General features: G+C 38.1%; 1 protein-coding gene across 6 annotated transcripts in view; it reads right to left on the bottom strand.

The window, feature by feature from the left end:
• Positions 1-7,456: 7,456 nt before the first annotated feature.
• LOC102898858 (transmembrane protein 56) overlaps positions 7,457-21,593 on the bottom strand; it is an 88,076-nt gene continuing 73,939 nt past the window's right edge. For 5 of the 6 annotated variants that reach the window (XM_025052230.1, XM_015595457.2, XM_015595455.2 and 2 more), the window contains 2 exons: positions 18,995-19,068; positions 7,457-13,049 (listed from right to left, as the gene is read on the bottom strand). In XM_025052230.1, coding sequence (XP_024907998.1) covers positions 12,731-13,049; positions 18,995-19,068 — 393 coding nt within the window. In that variant the 3' untranslated portion in view covers positions 7,457-12,730. The remainder of the gene's footprint in view (positions 13,050-18,994; positions 19,069-21,593) is intronic. The other variant, XM_015595458.2, reaches the window with a different exon arrangement.

Raw genomic sequence — 21,593 nt, 5'->3', positions numbered from 1 at the left:
TTATGAAAGCTTAGGCAATAACAACAACAAAAATATATAGAGAGAGAAAAGTTACATTAAGGAAACATTAAAAAATTAACCATGGTCGCTTTTATGTGGCTAGACCATGGTTCATATATCTTTCTCTTTTATCTTAGTAAGCAAATTTTATTTCTATGATGAAAATAAAATTAACATTTAAAAATATTGAGTCTATATTAAAATATTTTATTGACGTAATTTTAGTGATTAATATTACAAATCCTTATGCACATGAACATATACAATCAGAATTTTTTGAAGTATTTAGAGATTTCTTAATTTCCCCTCCACTCCTCCCTTCGTACTTGTTCTTTCCTTGGTCTTACCCACCTTAGTTCTATAGAAGTCCACCATCCTCCTATTTATTCAGGCCAAAATCATAGCGAATCATCATTTATCAGGCTTTTTCCCTTACCTATCCACAAGTCCATCGGCAACCACTGTCAACTCTACTTCTAAAATATACTCCAAAATCTGTTTGTTTTTTCTCTACTGTCAGCACCTGAGTCTGAACGAGCATTTCACAAATTGTGAGTTGCAGCCCATTGGTTGACTTATGAAATCACTTTAGTGGGTGAGAACAGTATTTCTTTTACAGTGAACTCAAATAGAAAATCTTAGAGTGCATTGCTTATGGTACAGGTATTGACTCATGAAATTTTTGTTTATGAATATATGTTTATGTACTGAGTCACCACCATAAAATGTTTCCACAATGCTTGAAAGCCTGCATTTATGCCATCATTTCTCACATGGACTGCTTAAAACCTGGACTGCTTATTCCGAGCATGATGAGAAGCCAAACATCCTATGATGGCCTAAAGGCCCAGGTGGTCTGATACTTGCTTAGCCACACCTTATCTCCAACCACACCTTATCTCGCCTACCCCTCACTAAGTGCTCTAATCGAACCGGCTTCCTTTGCATTGAACACACCACAAGTATCCCCACCCCAGGGACTTTGAACCTGCTGTTTCTGCTGCCTAGAATGCTCTTCACAATGCTTGTAGGTTCCACCTGATCTTAACGCAAGGGTCATCTCCACAAAGAGGACTTTCTAAAATGCCTCCCAATCACCACTGCCCTTTCTTTCTTTCACAGCACTTATCGCTCTCTGAAATTTCCTTGCATATTTATTTCTTTTTTCATACCTGTTTACTTCCTGTTCTCCAAGTTCTAAGAGAGCAGAGCCTTCCTTGAATTCCTTGTTCACTGATGTATCTCCAGAGCCTACAGTAAGTGCTGACTAGACACTTTTTGATTGTCTTACTGTATGTGAAACATTATGCTAGATCTGGGATCAAAGAGGAATGACACACCCTACAGAGTCACTTGACATACTATATGCTTTTCTGTTCCTTACCTCTATTCCCTTCCAGCTCCCATGGGCAAGGACCTTGGCGGTTTTGTTCACTATTTAAACCCTATGCCTTGCAAAATGCCTGGTGCCTATAGGATAAATGTTTTTCAAGTGACAACTGAGATCATGAATTTGTGGTGGCTCCAATTACATAGAGTTGCATGATTTTCCAGCAGGTCCCTGGAGCCTGGGTTAAGCACAGAAAATGTAAACAGTTGGTCATATCCAAGATAAAGATATTTAAGAGTTGAAGTTAATTATTGGAGAGTCATGAAAGGGATGGACAATGGAATGTAGACTTCTTCCTTCTAGATTCACATTTTTAATAAAAATCTTACATGCCTTTTTATAAATAATGGTACAAAGTTATAAAAGTTTTCATTTAGTAATTTTTAAGGAAACATATTAACATATGTTTAAACATTAACATATTGGCACATCATTTTCTCACTGTATTCTTTAGAACATAAATCCTAATTATGAATTTTTGCTCATTACAATGCTAAGAAATCATTAAAATTTACCCTAAAGCAGTGCAGATTTACTTAATACTTTTCTTCACGTATAGTGTCTTAGAGAGTCCATTACTGATTGTAAAAACTTGGAGTGGATCTTTACTATAGATACTTCAATTACCAGTCAGCTAGAGACCAATAAATTGCAGGAAACAATTAACTGTACCCTGAACTAAGGAACAGACAATAAACATTGTCCGAATAATTCCCAGCCCACTTCATCCTGGCCTTGACTGTGCACAAAGCCCACCGAATAACCCCAGAGCCCACATTTAGGACTACTAAAAACATAGAAATCTTACGAAAAGTCTGATTACCCAAGACTGAGTCAACCAAGGTGATTGACCCCTTAGTGATAGGCTGGCTTCGAAGATAATTGGAGGATTAGTATCTTTTGGTTTGGTGAAAGAGAAATAAATAACTTACTATTTACATTTTCATTAGTCATCTGTTTTCCTTATGATATTTTATCATGGGAAACAAAACGTGTTTCCATATTTGGATACCATGATTAAGATGTTTACATCTTGCAAAGGTTAACACTAGGAAGAATATTTTTAAAATCTACTTGGCCTCAAGTATAGTTAAGAAAGCACATCATTAAAACTTTATCTCTTTCCCCTAATAATGTTGAAGCACTCAGGAAATATTACATTCAGCCTTTTTGGCTAGGTTTATCGATTGCAAGGGATACCATCTCCTCTTGCAAGTGAGGAAAAGAGTCATAAACAAGTGGCCTTACCCAAGGGCATCCCAGTCACAATCAAAGTGAGAGCTGAAGCCACCTCCAAAAATTTACACAATGAAAATGAATGTTCTAGAATCGCCATCTGACAGGAATTTTGCTCATAGCCTGCCATACCCTGGGCTATATCCTAACCTTGATAATAACCATTATCATAGACTGATGGAATTTGAAAGAAAAAGGTTCTTCAGTTCACCCAGTTCAACTCCTCACTTTGCAGACAAAAAAACAAAGGCCAGGAAGGTGAAAGCACCTGCACCTGCCAAGGACGGCCACTAGTTGTTGGTGAAGCCAGAACTGGAATCCAAGTGTCCAGACTCCCAGGAGAAAAGTCTTTCCACCATGTCCACACTCGAAAAACTGTGTGCTAAATGCTGAAGAGTTCTGAGCTCCCACCACTTGCCCCATTCGGTGGCGGTGGGTGAACTCATTTCTTTGGCCTTCAGCCTGAGAGGAAACAACAGCTCGGCTATGGCTCTAGACACTAACAAGAATAGGAAGTCCCAAGATCCAAGCTCAAGAATTTATTTATCCTGGTTGTTCCAGGAACTCACTTGGCAATCTAGCCAGTGCTTAATAACTATTAAAGTAATTTTATGTACTTATTCCTCTCAACTCTACCTGAATGTGTGTTTTAACTGGGAAAAAAAGGACCAGTTCTCTCAGTATGAGTCCTGAGGACAAATAGGCGACAACTCTGTGAAAGGAGTGGGCCTCCAGGTTCGAGGCACAGTGAGTGCCATGGCTTGCAGCTGGACGAGCAGCTATAGCCAGAGGCACTCACCTGGTAGAATGAGAATAACTCGGGTAGGGTAAAATCATTGAGAACCTTACCTTTGGTTTAAGGAGCTCAGACTTAGGAGTAGCATATTAAAAGTTCTGAGCAGGGCTGTAACACAAATTAAAGATGTATTTTGTTTGTTTGTTTAATTTTATTGTTAGTTTCAAGTATGCAGTACATTAGTTAGACATTTGGTTTATGAAATGATCCCCAATTGCTCGTTCTCTCCTCTGGCTCGACACACAGCCGTTACATTAAAGCTGTCTGCATTCCCTATGCCATGCTCCCCATCCTATGACCATCTATCAACTGTTAATTTATACTGCTTTAACCCTTCGCCCTTCCTTCCAGCCCCCCAACCCTCTCCCCTCTGGCTGTCACCAAATTGTCCACTATATTTGCGAGTCCGTTTTTGATTAGTTTGTTCTTTTTTTCCTTAGATTCTGTATATAAGTTAAATCATATGGTATTTATCTTTCTCTGACTTATTTCACTCAGCATAATAACCTCTAAGTCCATCCATGTAATTGTTAATGGTAGGATTTCTTTTTTTTAATGCCTGAGTAATATTCCATTGTATATATGGACCATAACGTCTTCATCCAATCGTTTCTTGATGGGCATTTAGGTTGCTTCCGTATCTTGGCTATTGTAGATTGTGCTGCCACGAACACAGGGGTGCATAGATCTTTATGAATTATTGTTTTGGTTTTCTAAAGATATGTTTTAAAATGAGTCAGTCAGTAGCATGTGTTACAGACGGGCAGGGAGAGAGTGTAGTGGGAGAGACCAACGAGGAGACTGTATGGCAGTCCATGAAGAAATGTTTTAGGGTGTCTCTCCACTTCACTTCTTAATTCGTGAGCCGAAAATGGAAACTGCACACGATCACCGCAGCCTCCCTGCTCCTGCTCCAGGATGCACCGGCTTCTGCTCCAACCTTTTGTAAACAATAATATAAATAGAGCCACTTTAAAGTGGAGTCGGAGCTGCCATCCCGGAGGAACTGCCTTGTATGTCTTATATCTCAAATCTTTGGAATGCTAAAACAGGGCAAAATAACCTTTGGACTGGGACTAAAGGAACTTTGTGCCCCAGAAAACCATTTACAGAGATAATAAGAAAGCAGTTATTATGATTACCAGACTGATGACTACCAGATTGAAAATTAAATTGTTTTAGAATTCATGCCACTATGTTAGCTTATCTTCATGGACAGAAATGCCTTCCTCCTATTATGTAATTGTTCCGTTCCCTTTCTCATAAACACGCATTGCCTTTGTCTCCTAATCTGAACATGATTTGAGCTTCTGCCCCAATCAGTGTGTCAAACAAAAACTCTTAGACACATTAAACATTTTAGTGGTTACCAGAGGGGAAGCGGGGAAAGGGAGAGGTAATAAGGGTAAAAGGGGTTAAAATATGGTGACAGAATATTTGACTTTGGGTGGCGAACATGCAATGCAATATATAGATGAGGTATTGTCAAATTATACACTTGAAACCTATATAATTTTATTAACCAAAGTCATCCCAATACATTTAATTTTAAAAAAAAGGCCTACCACAGGCTCCATGCTGCTTTTCCAACGACGGTACCTTCTTTCTTTCGTTCATGGCAGAAGGCTTCAGGCCCTGACTCCCCTTTTTCCTTTCATCCGTAGCATTCCCTTCAGAGCTGCCACCAGCCTGCTCTCCAGCCGCCCGCTGAGTCCATGGCTTCCTATGTTCTGACATCACAACCAGTGGCACCTGCCACCTCACAATTCCAAGGACTTATTCGTGAGTTATGTTCCATTTTTCTAAATCCATTTGGCTCTCCCTCTACAATATTCATCAGATCTGGCTCCTTTATTTTCCTTCCTTGTCTCAGGCTGAACATCCGGCTTAACCACTTTGCGGTTGCTTGGCCAGTTTCTCCACCGCTAACCTAGTTCTGTCGTCCCGTTCATCTGACACTGCGAATCTCCCTCAGATGTCATTTTAATCATATTACTAAGCCTTAAAGCTACACTTGCTTCTTCCTAATTGCTTGTTTCAAATTAAAGCTCTTACTAATAGGATGGGAGAGTTGGAAGGAACATCAGAGATACTTCAAACATTATTTTACAGATAACAAAACTGAGACTCACAGAGATTTATATGTTTTTTCACGGTTATCTTAGGCTTTCAGGCACCACATTCTTTCTAAATTGCTCTTTCCAACTTACAATTCAAACAAAATCCTACCCTCTTGTGCCAAATCCATTCTTATATCCTTCTCATCCACAACACAGTATTCTTTAAAAACTGTTCGTTTCATTTTCTAAAACCTGTCATGCTGAGCCTGCCTGATGACATGAGTCATTCCAGGAAGCTTAATGGTTGGGCAGTTTGGTTCTCATTAACTACAACAGAGCAGGACATAGGAACTCCTGCAGGGCCAGGCAGCCCACCTGGACCACGACTCCACTAAAGCTACTTCCTCCTTCCTGCCTCTGCACAGAGGCATCTAGTTATGGGCAGTGAGTGAGACAACGCTAAGATCTGCTCTCTTGTACACACACGTATACACATATACACATATAGAGGCATATAGTGAATAATGTGTATATTGCATTTTAATATAGAAAAGACAAAAATTTGTATATCAGGTATAGGAATTCTACTATGTTCATTTTTCTTAAGTTCATGTCACCCAAAATGGATATGTACATAGCATGTCACCCAATGGATATGTACATAGCATGATCATACTTTATCTTCCCTGTTCTCTGAAGTCTTTTCTCCCTCCTTTTTAATGTCATTCTTTCAAAATTTCCACCTATCCTTGAATTTTATCCTTGATAGAATGTAGCTGTCATCTCTATTACCATCCATTTCTCCCCCAAATTCCCCTACTTTGAAAGTTCTGCTCAGGGAATGTCTGGAGTGGTATCATCAATGATTTGGTAAAAGGACAAGACTAAATGTGGCAGCAGAATTTTGCTGGAGGTAGGTGAGAAGAGGGGGGGCCAGTTAGCCAGGGCAGGGGTCGGGGAGCTAGGAGTGCTATGCCATAAACGACGATGGGCCACTCAAGTAGATAGGTCATGCACAGGCCAGAGTCCAGTTTGCGGGGAGCATCCAGGAACACCTGCCAGTTTGTCAGTTACCAGAATGGAGAAAAGTTGCCAATTTGCCATCATTTATTTTGTGCATGTTTAAGGACCACCAAAAGGAGGGAAAACGGTAAGTAAATACCAGTAAAGACTAGGGAACAGGAGATAAAGGGTGACTCATCTTTGAGACACCTGAGGCGTGGGAGAGTGCCGTTTCCACTTACTGAGAGGGACTCTGGGTGCTTGTCATTTCACCTGTGGCCCATCTCCACTGACAGCTGGTACTGCTATTTTAGTTTTGAAATTCAGCTGTTCCTTTGCCAGTCTTCGCACAACATTTCGGCATGCTCTGAAGCATGACTCATGCTACTCTCCAAAGGCCAAGCCACTTCAGGATTCTGTACAATTAGTGCTCTGCTTCCTGACCTACTGGATATTCTCGGACCAAGACGCAGCATTAAGACCGCAGACAATTTGAGAAGGCAGGAATTCCAGCCAAGACATTTGGCAAAAACCACTAGAGACCACATGAGAGGTCTCAGGGACGAAGGAAAGGAGATTAAAAACATAACTGCCAAAGTTTTACTTAATCTAAAAGAGCCTATTGATTAGATAGCACCATTCCTTCCACTGACAAACATGACTAAAATGTGTGCTATGAGTACGGTTTGCTACAAGGCCGGGGCCTCAGGAAGAGAAGGGTGGGAAGGGAGCAAACAAGCTCTCGAGCATCTTAAAGGGTAAATAATAACTTTAGAATTCAGGTGCTATAAGTGATGATTTGATTTCAGAAAAGTAATTTTTTATCATCAATCTATTCATTCATTACTATTGAAGTGTACACCTTGCAGACTCAAACTTTTGCACTAAATAATTGTGATTTCATTTTTTTCACAACTTACAAAGCTTTGCACCACATTAGTGTTCTTACACAAGAAAATCTCAAGACTTTCATTGGGGGGAGAGGGATATTTATTTTACATACATTATTAATATTATTAATATTAAGTAAAATTGTCATGACAAAGTAATGCCAACCTTGTATAACATGCAGATTATTGCTTAGAACTTGCATATACTTTAATATGGCACACATACAAATAAAGTATACAAACATTTAAAATATTAAGGGAACTACCTAAAGATGTTTATTAATCCTTCCACATGAAGCACAACCAGAAACCAAAATAAAGAATACTGATGCTATTTTAGTTGCCAATGAATCTGAATAACACTGATTTGTAAACTACCAAGGCTCACATTTCATAAAGAAAACAAAATTTTTCAGCCTTCTGGAAATAAATTAGAAGGTATGTTCTCAAAATGTTAAATGTATTTTGAAAAATTTCCAAAATCTTTATGATGATTAATTATGAATGTTACATATTCTCGGGAAAAAAATTATGTATATATCACTCTAGCTATTGAATTTACTGCAGTTTTAAGTAACTTTTTCAAATTAAACCTATGTCTAAAATTTATTACTATAAACTCTAATTACCAAAAAATCTCATAACTCATCCTAGTTACAAGTTAGAGTATTATCTATGCAAAAATTTCTTTAAAAGTAGACATAATCATAGTAGAAGCCAACCAAGCAAGAAATGAAAATATATACATTTACAGTTATATTTTTAGGCTTCATTAACCATAAAGTAGCAAATACCTTACTGCACACTTAATTACAGAATTACATAAAGATATAAAGAAATAAATATACAGATGATATTAACGAGTTTTCAGCCAGAGGTATTATATCTTTGAGATTTAGAAATATTTCTCATTGTTTTTGGTCTAAATATAGGGCCTGATATCAAAACTGTCTACTCCTCTGAGGAGATGGTGTAAACGTTTTCAGTGCAGACACAGCAATCTTTAGCAGCTGTCTTCAGCTCTTCACTACTATCCAAAATATCTTCCAGTAAAGGGATGACTTACTGTCAAAGCCAGTAGAGGCAGTTTGAGGTCTGGGCTAGAAAGGCTGGGACTTAAGTCCATGGGTGTCATACTTCGGAAAACACCCTGAGTAAGCCATTTGCTGGCAAGCTTGTTTTTAAAAGAAACGTGACCATAACTAAGTTGACTTGATTAAAGAGCAGGGCTCACTAACGCTGCTGCAGACCAGGACGCCTCCTCATAATATCCTAACACAGAGCTGCCTGTTCCTCCTCCTGCCGTGGGGTCTAAGGAAGAACATTCAGGTAATTTACACACCTATAATGAATCCCCAGCTGAAACATGTTATAAAGCTCTTATTGCTAAACTAGTTAAAGAAAAAAGAAACTACAGATGTTTCTCAATAAAACCAAAACATGATTAGCTTTGCTTCATGTTGTAAACAAGTATTATTAAATGCTAAATGGCTTCCTATCGCCTCTTAATAAACTATGGTTTCATCGCTAAACTTACTTCAATGCTTTTATCAATGAAAGAACATACTTGTAAACTTTTGAATTTGCCACAATAGACAGAGAAGCTTACAGGTATGGGGAGGCCTCAAGACTTGACATAGAAAGGTGCTGGCATAAGGGAGGGAGCTGCTGATGACGTGTTTGTAGTGTTAAGAGGAACAGATAGAAGGACCAGAAGGACTCAGAGGGATAACTTCTAGGTTGAGGAAGGTGCATCATGGCTTTTAAGGGAAAATCAGTCCTCGTGTCTCCTCCAACTCCAGGTCCTGCTGGCTTTTCACTGTTCTCACACATATCACATGCGTTTTGTGTCAGAACTCACTTTCAGTAGATTTAGTGTGTCTGTTGTCACCCAGCTGTAGTCAGGCTGGGCAGCTGTGTGTGCAGCTCTGGCCTCTCCACACAGAGTCTCACTGCTGTGCTGGTTCATACCTGTTGAGAAACACTGTGCCACATTTCTGATAAAATTATATGGGTTTGCTTCTTATGGAATCCAAAACACGTAAATACGTACTCTTCTATGAAGTATAACTGATAATCTCAACAATTATATGGTCTTTTCAGTTTTCATTTAACAGACTAAACCACTTCAGGCCAATTCAAATGTATGTTTACATATTTGCAGTTAAGAGTAACCTAGAAACTGAAACTTGTACATTTATTTTGATAATGTCTTTTGGGACATGTTTATTTCCCTTAAAAATGAAACAGCACAAACATGAAAATTATAACATATTTTCCCCTATACATTTGCAAGAGAATAATGTTTCTAAACACATGCTCACAAACAGTACGACCAGTAGTCAAGCTAGCTCTTCACACCAGTGAAGGACCATTCTCCAGAGAAAGCGTACAATTTAAAAACTGATACTTTAGCAAAATCTGATTTGAGTTAAATAGATTACTAAAATTTAGAAAAGTATTTGATTCCAACACCTATAAACTAGGCAGTTTTTTAAAGTAGGCCTTTACGACAGTAGTGGGTCGTCATAGTGCATTGATCACCCTTAGCAATGGTAACGACAAAATTAAGCAGCTGGAGTAAACCTGCATTTCAACTCACTATAATTTAGGCAGGAGTTAATGTCTTTGCACTCTTACATAAGTAGTCCATTTTGAGTTTTAAATAAATGCAAACAATACTCATTAAAAAGATTTTGGAGACAAGAATGCAACTTCTATAAACTCAAGCTCCTAATTTTTAAATTCTCCCAAGTCAAATAAAGTATCTAATGCAGAATCTATATTGCACGCTATTTAGTTGATTTTCATTCATTTTCAAAATTTTATAAGAATTTTTATTTTCTAGACTACTATACTTTCAAAGAGCATCTTTATAGTTACTAATGTTTTTCTACAAAAATAGAGTTGCTTAAAAATGTATACCAATTTGCTTTTATTTTCTATAAATATTTTGAGTTGTTAAATTGGAATGCCAAATAGAATTACTTAAATTAATCCATATAGTCAAAATACTTAATATGTAAAATGTCTACCGAAAGTTTGTCATTTAATAAATGAAAGATTCATTGTTTAATAAATGATATGTTTTCTTTACTTGTATCTTAGGGAGGTGGGTACAGTCATAGCAAAGCAAAATACAGTTCCTGTAAAGACCTGATTTAAAGTAACATGACAGATTACAGTGTCTTTTCTATCTTATGTCTGTTGTAACAGAAAATATATAGAGTATACTTTTGGATATTGAACCTGGATGATAAATTCGCTGTCATGCAGCCAGCGTAAAATAAGAATTGCTGACTAAAGGAATAACAAACTTCAGTCGAAACACTGATATTTTAAATATACTTATTTAGTGAGCAGCTATACTAATGAAAGATGCTGTCAATGAAGATAAAAATGAAGTTTTAAACATGAAATAGCAACCATAAAAACTGAAACTGCTATATGGAAACTCACTAACCTTCATTTTGATGGTGGGTTTAAAATCTGTGTTCAGAAACTATAGAAATGTTCAGAGTCAAAAATATTTATTTCAAGTTTTATTTCTTTCTAAAGGAATGAATTTCCAAAATAGTTTTCTAATATAAACATTTTTTTAAAAGCCAGTTTTCTTGCAAAAAAGCAAGAAAAGAACAAGATAAAACCATGTGCTTTCATATACTCTCTACACAATCAATACATATGCAAGTGCCTATGATATGGAAGGCACTAAATTTAGTAACAAATCAATGTAGTATTGGTAGCTTTAAAAACAAATACCAATATTCCACATTACTTTCAAAAATAAGTGTACCTAGTATAAGCCAATCAATCTCATTTTACTATTTGGTTATTGGTTGAGATTTTAATTACCTTATTTAAATGTTCTGAGACTTAATGAGGCACTATCTGCATTAAACAGCCAAATCAAATCAATTTAGATCAAAAGTCTTGAAATACTTCATCCTCATAACATGAACAATGAAAATGAGTCAAACATTCTCTTTCAAACTGAGAAACTGAATGGATCTTTTGGTTTGGGTTTGATTAAATTCAAGTATACACTACCAGTTAAATTTCTTTTTTTCTTAGGTGAGAGCAGTCATTAAAGTCAAGTACTTGAGAAAAATAAATAAAGGCAATAATAGGCAACTACATAATTCTATACTTGGGTTGCAAGAACCAAAGCAAAAGCAAACATAAACTCACACAAACAAAAAACAAATAAACAAACAAACAAAAAAGACCAGAGTCCCCAGTCATTGATCATCATGTAAGACAATAATATTGGTAATGAGAATAGTTGGATTAAATTGTGTTTTTTTTCCCCTGTCCTTCCGGAAAGATAAAAATTCAAAATGCTCTAAATGCTGACTAAGCAGGTATGGGTATAAACTCTGAGTAAAATATGAATACTGATTTTTTTTGTAGTTTTGGTCTCATCAAGAAGAAGCCTATCTTAGGAGTATGATAACTACATATAACATAAGACTTTGGTACTGATAATGTTGGATTCCGAACTTAGGAGGGCATGCTTTGCAAATAGAAATAATATATTTTTCACAGAAAAACTGCCAGGGAAACAGAGAGAAATAGCAGTGGTAAAGCTTTTTCTTAATGATTCCTCCTATTAGCCTTAATAGTCATCTATAACATGCATTTTTAGGAGGAATTCATCTCTTAAGGAGCTCTATAAAATCTGTTTTAAGACTTACTATAAAGTAAAAAGGCAATAATTTGATAAAATGCTAAAAATAGGAATAAAGAGATGTCTGAAATACCTAAAAATGCAGGAAGTATTTCCCAGGACTAACTTAATTAAATGTGCCCAAAGTAAAATGCTTCATCATTAATAGATGATAGCACACCTAAATGAAAAATACATCACTTTTAATAGCCTAAGAAAAAGAGTATTTCAACAATTTAGAAATTAAACCTTACACAGGCATCGACAGTCATAATAAGAAATGAGTGTGGTACGACAAAATGTTAAGAGCTATTTACATATTTAAAAGCAGTTCCCATTCTTTCAGCAAAACTGATGACATAAAATCAAGCGCACTAAATTGGCACAGTCATCTTTTCAAAGAGAAAAATACCGATGCACGTTAACAGATTTCTGAATTCACCACTATATTTATAACTTTTTATTTAAACTTTTATGATTTTATCCATGCGTATAATGTAGAAGAAAACTGGAAATCTTGGGATAAAAATAGAAATTTAGTTTCTCTTTTCTAAAGGTTAAAAAAAAAAAGACACTGAAATCCTGGATAGTAAGTATAATTAATAAACACAAGAACATGCCAAGAATTCATCCTATCAGTAGATATAACGAAGGTAGTAATGAAGTATGCTTATCAATAGCCCACTTTTAGTCAAGTTTCCCATTCTGAAGACTGTTTTTAGTTTTCTCTTGTCTGAAGAGAGAGATGACTTTGATGCACCCCTTTGAAATTTTGATCATCCACATGACATTCATCACATCCAAAATAACACAAGTAAGTACCCAGAAAAACTGGACTGAAAATCCAAGCCTCACGTAGGCCTCTGTTCCAAACACGGAATACATGTAGCCATAGAAAGATGGTATGGCAGCAATCCGCACAATGAAGAATACTACCGTCATGAGTATCCCGTTGATGACGTTAGCCTTGCAAAACTTGGAATAGTTCAGAGCTTCAAAGAACCACCTGGAAGAAAATGAAAGAAACATCGCATTCACTCTGCATCTCTGAGGATTAATCACTTAAATTTTAGTTTTTAGTTTTTAAAATTCAGTGAACAGCCAGCCCCCTACAATTTATATGAAGACTCAAAGGACATATATAAAAGTAATTCTAGATGTACGCATACACAGGTTAGAAGTTTCCAGGTTGTCAGCTGCGAGGGCACAGAACAATGATGACCTCCCATTAGAAACCCGGGTCTCAGTTTCTAATACCACTCTCCAATTAAAGGAACCAGGGCTCCTTGAGAAGTGACTGAATCTAGGGCTGGGACAGAGAACATACAATATGAATCTGGAGTATTTTTTAATGCCAGAAAGTAAGAAAGTGCTCAAAAAACAAAATGATGAGGTTATGTCCAAGGGACACAGAAATGAACGGAAAGAGTTCCCAAAGGAAAAAACTGTAACAATTTGAATAACCAAATAACGTAGTATTGAATTATAACCCAAAGTATAATGTAAATATCCATGAATCCATAGCAATATGAATGAATGAATGAATGAATGAATGGGGGAGAAGGGACGAATATCCTGTGCAGAATAACTGCAAATAATTTTTGTAGATATTGCTCACTCAAGGATGTGATGCAAAACCCCCTACTCCTCAAGGCAGTGCTAATAGTGACCACCTCCCTATAGAAGGCAGGTGGGGTGGAAAGAGTAACTTGAAAATTGAGAAATCTGAGAAACTCTGCCTCGGTGATGTGAACCAGGTAAACATCAACAGTGATAAGGCTTTTTTAGAGCATGCAGTCCTGATATAATGCGATGAGAACAGTACTCTAGTTTGTGGTCTTCCTCCACTAAGCCGAGTCTAATCATAAGAAAAACATAAAACAAACCCAAATTGAGAAATATTCTACAAAACACCTGAGCAGTACTCCTCAAAACTGACAAGGTCACCAAAAATAATTGAAGTCTGAGAAACTGTCACAACCAAGAGGAATCTAAAGAAACATGTTGACTCAAAGTAATATATCTGGATGAGATCTTGGGACATGAAAAAAGACATTAGGTAAAAAACAAGGAAGTGCGAATACAGTATAGACTTTAGTTAATAATAATGACCAGTACAGGTCCATTAATTGTGACAAACGCAGCACACTAATGGAAGATGATGCCCATAGGGGAAACTGGGGGTGGGCGATACAGGAACATTTCTACCTCATCCTTGCAACTTTTCTGTATATCGAAAATATTCTAAAAAGCTTATTTAAACAAACAAACAAACAAACAAACAAAAAACATTATTTGTTCTATTCTACTTTCCCTTCCTTAGAAAAACTGTCTTGACTAATTTTACCTCGTTATTTTGGAGGTTAAACTGTAAATGTAGTAAAATACATCCATGTATCTTAATATTCAATTTGACTGAATTAATCATGCCAGAACGAGAAATGGCTCAGCCTCAGAAACTAAAAATTAACAGTTAAAAAAAAAAAAACAAAATATTTTACTAAGCGAGATTAAAATATCCAATAGGAACAATTTGTAGAATAAGAGGTGTATTCCAATTTATAAGTACGTGTAGGGTGAACAGTGATATTATTCATGGCAACTAAAAGAGAAAATAGGAAGCAACAGTCAAATTAATAAAATAATGTCACAAACAGGAAAACTGTCACTGAAGCAGTAGAGTCAACGTCCCTCGGTCTATCCTAAACCTCCCGTCCTCCGTCCTCTCTGCTCCAGACTCGCCCTCGTACCCTCACTCGCTCTTTTTTGACTACACGGTAGCCTTGGTGTTACTCAGAAATGCTGTACCTCAAATAACCCATCCCTTCCTAAGCACAACGCTTAGCATCCCATATTTCACTTTATCCAATTCCATCACCTCCTCTTCTTTGACCTTCTAACTCTCAAATCCCTCACTATCAGCCCGTAGACTTTGATTCGCATCCTTCCCAACCTACGTGAGCTCACGCTACTTCAGAACACACATCAGCACCTCTGGTTCTCTCACCACCACATCTATCCCACCCACCCGGCCTAACTCCAGCCTCTCAGCAAGCCAGCTTCCTTTAGGCAGGACGGTGTACGGGGAAGGTGAGTACTGTGCCCCACAGGCACACTGCCTGGGTTCAAAGCCTGCTTCTGCCACTGAGCAGCTGTGTGGTCTTACCTCTCTTTGTTACTGACTTCTTTCTATGTCTCAGTTTTACCTCTACAAAATGGGGATAATGATAGTACCTCCCTATAATTTTATATATTTACATAAGCTGTCATATACATAATATACACACTTGACACAGCATACTGCATCATACATATGTATAACGTATCATATACATATAACATACTATAAGCTGTTGTGACACATACGAAGAGCTAGATAAGTAGCTTTAATTACCCAGGTTGATATTAAGATAAATGGCACAGATATAAGTTAAAGAGATCTAAATAAACTTCAGCTGAATTCCCAAATTTGCTTGACATCCCATTTACTAACTCCACATTGTCCACAGAGCTGCTTCCAAACCTGTCTTCCCACTCGTCACTTCCCTTCCTAATTCCCTTCCACTTCTCAATCCCATCAGAGGAAGTGGCCTGTTCTACTCACAGGGATATATGTCTGAGTCCACCAGCCATGAATTCCTCACACTCTGACCCCGAAGCCTCAGGCACCTTTACCTTTATAGTCACATGAAGAGGTTTTTCTTGCCCTCTCGAAAAGGAACTGCTTCTTCACCCATGCTCTGGATCCAAACCCACTTTCTGAGACTTTAGTCAATGATCCCCTTTTCTTTGCTCCATCTACTTCCCCATCTATAGACTGATTCTTCCTTCCCTCATACTAACATGCCACAAGTCCAACACTACATTTAGCCCAGACTATTTCCTGTTCTCCAAGCACTTCGCACACTTTTCAAATTTTTGGCTGTCTGGAAAGGTGATTATCTACAAACCCAGAATTACAGAGCATGTCCTTTGGCTTTCCTGTGCAATCGCCATGTTTATCTTCTGCCAATTTTTCCATATGACTAGTGCCTGGTCTTTAAGCCAGTCTCTTTTAAAGGGAGAAAAACTCATGTATGAATTCAAGGTGAAATAATATTCATATAATCGTACTTATCTTTGTCTCTCAAGTCAGAAGGACCAGTTATTTTGTTGGAATCCACATCTTCTTACCTAATTAGAACACTCATTCCAACAAATAAAGGCTAACAGTTTGTGAATGCAGTCAGGCTGACGCTGCGAGGGAAAGAAGCAGGAGAAAGAAGAAAGATGTGCGTGGGGGGAGGAAAGAGGGAAATACTCTCTTTTACCCACCACACACAATTAGCGAGCCGGGTAAAAAAGAAGAGATAGCAAACCGTATGTGTTTGTCATCCCCGGCAACACCATAAAGAAAAACCTGCCTTTGATCATTTAGTATTTCTTCCTCTCCGGCCCTTCTAAAGGAACTTGAACCTTTTAATTAAGTTTCCTGGGAGTTAACTGTGCAGTTGGTATTCTCTACACTACTTACCAATAGTGCAAACACGATTCAGGTTTTTTTTTTATTATCACTATTTGGGGTAATTTGTTTGTATTATCTGTTCTAATTCACATTTGGAAAGAGGAGAGGGGGCTTACTTGCGGGTAGAGAAAGAAAGAAAAGACGTGAGAAAAGAGGACAGGAGTAAAGAACCAATCCTACGTAGTCCTGGCTCGGTGAGTTTGAGGAGCTGGGAGTTGAGAGTCAGAGAATCGAGTGAACCTTGAGAAAGCTGCAGGGTCCAGGAGATATTGTGAGTTCACGAGAAATGAAGAGAATTTTAAGAAGCGTCGCTGTGAGTAACAAACTGGATCTTTGTTGACGTCCTTGGAGCAACTCCAGTAAGGATTTGGATGCCATCCTGCTTCTGGGACTCTGTGCAGAGACTGGGCTGTGAGCTGACCTTAGTTATATCGTGGTTGCAGTGTGATCCTTTCAGGCATGTAAACATTTGTATTTTTTAATGAATATTATTAACTCTTGAAATTTGGAGAAGTTCAGGAACTTAGTTTTAGAAAAGTTGTCTTCCACCCCAATATTATTTGTTGAAATGCAGAGATAAATAAAAAACAGAAAGAGAGAACTTTACAATAAAATATATTAATCATAATGGATAACTTCATGTCCCTATTATAGAAACACGGGTGAGGGACACCCAATCCATTCTGGAAGAAGATGGGTTTTATCATGGAAATGATCCCTGGGTCTTGAAGGATGAGTGAGGAGCCAGGCAGCCTTTCTAGAACATGGACAAGTCGGAGTGAGAGGAGATTTCTGAGGGGAACTGTGGCAGAAAGAGACAAGACAGCTCTGCTTGCAGAGCTTTCTCTGGCACATTAAAGAGCCCCAATTTTATCCTGCAATCAGCGGATGCCACTGAGGATTCAACCAAGGGAAGTGCATATACTGATTTTTTAGCGAGATCATCACGGAAGATGATAATATAGAAGAGAGATGAAAAGGAAAAGAGGACTGGAGGCAGGTAGATGGTCTAGAGCAGGAGTCCGCAAACTTCTTCCACAGTAACATACAGTGACAGGCTTCGGAAGCTGTACAGTCTCTGCCACAACCAATCAACTCTACCTCTGTAGTGTAAAAGTAGTCATGGTAAACAAATGAGCACGGCTGTGCTCCAAACAAGCTTTATTTACAAAAACAGGCTTAGTTTGCTGACACCCCCCCCACACACACACACACATCACTCTATCAAAAAGAACTTTCTGCAACAATAAAAATGTGCTACAGATGTGCTACCCTGTTCAGTAGCCACTAGCCACATGGGCTATGAAGCACTAAACTGGTATAACTTAGCCTGAGGAACTGAAATTTTAATTTATTTAATTAAATTAAATGTAAGTAATCACATGTGACTTGTGGCTACGCTATTGGGCAGTACAGGGTTAGAGGCTGTTACAGTAGCCTGGGCAAGAGATGAACTAGGGCACTGACAGGAGGGATGGAAAGGAGATGGCATGGACAAGAAATATGTAGGAGGTGATGTGGTAGGACCTGGTGATGGACCAAAGATAGGTGAGGGAGAAATAATCAAAGATGATTCCACATGTCGAGCAGGGGTAATGGAGAGAATAGCTGAGCCACAGGCTGAACAAGAGAATATAAGAGAATACAGAGGGAAACGTGGTGCATTCTATTTTAGACATGTTGAATTTGATGCGCCACCTGGGAGGAGAAAACACTTGACTATAATACAAAGAAGTAGGCAATATTGAATATGTTCTTTTTATAGAGAAAGCAACTGTAGTGCAGAGATGTTAAATCACTCATCCAAGGTCAGAGCAAGTAAGTGACAAGGTAGAATTGTAACTTGAGTTTAACTGATTGTAAAATTCATGCAAAGTCCATGATACGAAATGAGCAGACAGGTAAGAGCTGAAACCCTGAAAGTAGAGCACGCTCAGGGAGAAGCACGGAGAAGATCCATGGGCCCAGAAGAGAGCCCTGGGGAACACCGGCCTTTAAGGAACTGATTCTTACAAAGAAGACAGAGAGGATGGTCAGAGAAACACAAGAACTAGATGTGTGCAGGGTCATGAGAACAAAGGGAGTTAGGCATTAGAAGAAGGAAATGATCAACAGCAACAAGTATACAGAGATACAAGACGGGCACCAAAGAGAATTCACTTGAATTTGCAACGGGAAGTCACTGGTGCCTCTAATGAAACAGTTCCAGCAAAATGACAGAGAGGAAGCTTAATTTTAATGGGTTAAAGGGCAAAAAAGATATGACAAAGTAGAGAAAGTAAATATAAACCATGCATGTCCAGCGTTTATAGTGCTGTACATGGTGATAATAATTCATATCACGTATGCTCATTTTGATATGGTAGCTTTAGGCTTGGAAAAAAATTTTCCCCAGGCTAAAAATAAATTGCATGGATTTAAAATAATTAATGTTATCAGTAACCTACCGCTGATTCACAAAAGGACTGGAAAGTTCGGCAAGCAGGCGGATATTCCCAATGTACTCCAGCACACCATCTCTCTAGGTGATGAACATAAAACACAATGTCGGGGATAACTTTTCATCGGAATTTCCAAATGTTGCAAAAAACATTAGTAGCTCTTCAGCATAAAATAACAATCCACATCAAAACAGACCAAGTCTGCTAAACTGATCTTCTTTATGAGAATTTAGAAATGTCACTTATGTTCACTTATATGTATATTGTTTACTTATAAAAACAGATTTCAAGCGGTTGCCTTATGTTGAGCTGAGAAATTCTGCAAATAGCCATTAGTAACAGTGTATAAACTACAAGAAAATACATCAAATATTGTCAGTAGTTATCTATGGAGAATCAGACCTAGAAAATGTTATACTTTACGAAGCCCTATATTTCTACAAACTCAAATTTTTTTTTTTGCAAACATCCATATCAGACCAAAAGAACAATAGAAATTAACACACTCAGCTTTTCATTCCCTAAACTGCTATAGCATTACTAATTTATCACCGGGTGATGTATTGCTTGAATTTTAAATATTTTCCTGTATTTAAATCTCAGCTATTTAAGTGAATCCCAGAGGTTCCGCTGTATCCCCACCCCTTACCCTGCACTTCCTTAGTTCAAAGCCACTGTGAGTTGTGCAGGGGTATAGAACTAAGCTGCATAGTCTTGCTTCCTATACATCAGTGACTCTCCACCTGTTTAATCCAATACATCTGTGAGAGCATCATGTGTGGCACATACTTCCAAGGGCACAGGTAACCGTTTGATAAGCTTCATGTTACATGTAATTTTTCATTACCTTATCCCTCCACTGAAGAAAACCTACTGAGAAACCAGGGAGAGAGATCTTATTAAAGAGAGAGGTTTAAGTCTTCTCTAATACTTTTAAACAAATTATAAATTTTGACACTTTACTGTTAGCAAATTATGCCAAAACTCACAGCTCACTTCTAGTCAATATGGTGTCTCCACTTCTGCCATCTACTTTTAAGGAGCTTTGCCTAGCGTAAAACTTCTACTTGCCATGGCCTCTGCATGACTCTGTGAGGGAAAACAAAACAGGATTTGTCTGATCCCTTCCAGAGCTTAAAGAAAATTCTCCTTTTAGCTGGTGATTATGAAAATCTGGATTTTCTTACCACGGGAGATTTAATTTTCTAACAGTTGAGAGTGACTAGGGTCAGGGATTTAGAAGATATGGGAGAAAGATAACTAGAATTCTTACGCACGGATTACTGCTAGCATGGTGCTAAATACTGCACCAACGGCTTGAAGTGGGATGGGGAGCCCTTCTCACCTCAAGGGCCATTAACTGGTATGAGAGAGGTTTGGGGCATCACAGATGGGAATCTTGCCTAAAAATGTGACTGTGTTCTGCTATAGCAATAATGAGGTACTTATTTATAAGTTATTTAGACTGACCTAGAGCTTTAGCACATGTCCATGGGAAACTCTTTCCAAGTAACATCAATCTAGATCTGAGATTCGGGGACAAAATCCACCCTATATTTAATAACTATTTGCTTAACTTTAATCATTCAGGGTTTTCTGATTATTTACTTGTGAGAGTTGAGGTTCGAGCTAACGCACAGGGCTGGATTGCCAAATCAGACTCAAGGGAAACAACAATCGATCTGAGTATTAAGCTTTACTAGACGTTGCAAGGACAGAAGCTATGACGTAATTCAGAGGCGACAGAGGTTTGGTACATAAGGGCAGGTGGCAAGCCAGGTGCTTCGGGTCTTGAACGAGGGGCTCAGGACACATGAGGCTCTGAGTGAGGTTCACCAGGTTCCACACACAGCAGTGAGAGGGAAACTTAGAAAACATCTCCGTTGTATGCCCCCAGAAAGTTGTACAACCTGCATGACATTCTCTGAGGAGCCAGGCCTCATGTAGCCTGGGTTTTCCTTACAGGAGGGAATCCTTAGCCAGGGGACATCCTAAGGGCATGGTGGAGTTAAGATCCCTTCCTCCCAGCAAGGCCGGTACTCTTTTTACCCACAAGTCCCACTGACAAGAAAAATGGACCAGAGTCATCTGCCTTCTTTTCTTCTTTTCCCTTCTCCCAGAAAGTGAATGGCTTTGCAGGCTAGCTGCTTTACTCTTCCTCCCAGGGTTACTTAAGAAATTGGTGACATAACCTGGTTTATTTTTACTTGCTCACTCCCTAGCTCTCCAGTATTAGAATTAAATCAAATTTCAACAAAAAAGTTGAATCACAGAATCTCAGAGTCAGAACTTAAAAGATGATGTAGTGCAAGTTCCTACCCAAAGTGTCTACTTAATTATATCTATTTTTACATGCATCTGATTGATGATATCTTAGGGAAGAAAAACCACTTTACAAAGCCACTGTTATAGTCTTCTATTCGTTGGGGATGTCTCCTCTGTAAAACAGACATCCCCTCACCTCTCTTTGGTCCAACATCCCCATTGGTCCTAGTTCCAACATCTCAATTAATCCAAAATAAGTCTACTCTCTCTTCCACTTAGTAGTCCTTCCACATTTCCAAGGACGTTTCAAAGCCATCAGATCCTACAACTTCTTACTTTT

Source organism: Pteropus alecto, unplaced genomic scaffold, assembly GCF_000325575.1.
Source record: "Pteropus alecto unplaced genomic scaffold, ASM32557v1 scaffold106, whole genome shotgun sequence".
Classification (NCBI taxonomy): Eukaryota; Metazoa; Chordata; class Mammalia; order Chiroptera; family Pteropodidae; genus Pteropus; species Pteropus alecto.
Note: the sequence above shows the minus strand (reverse complement) of the source record. Positions and strands in the feature narration are given on the sequence as shown.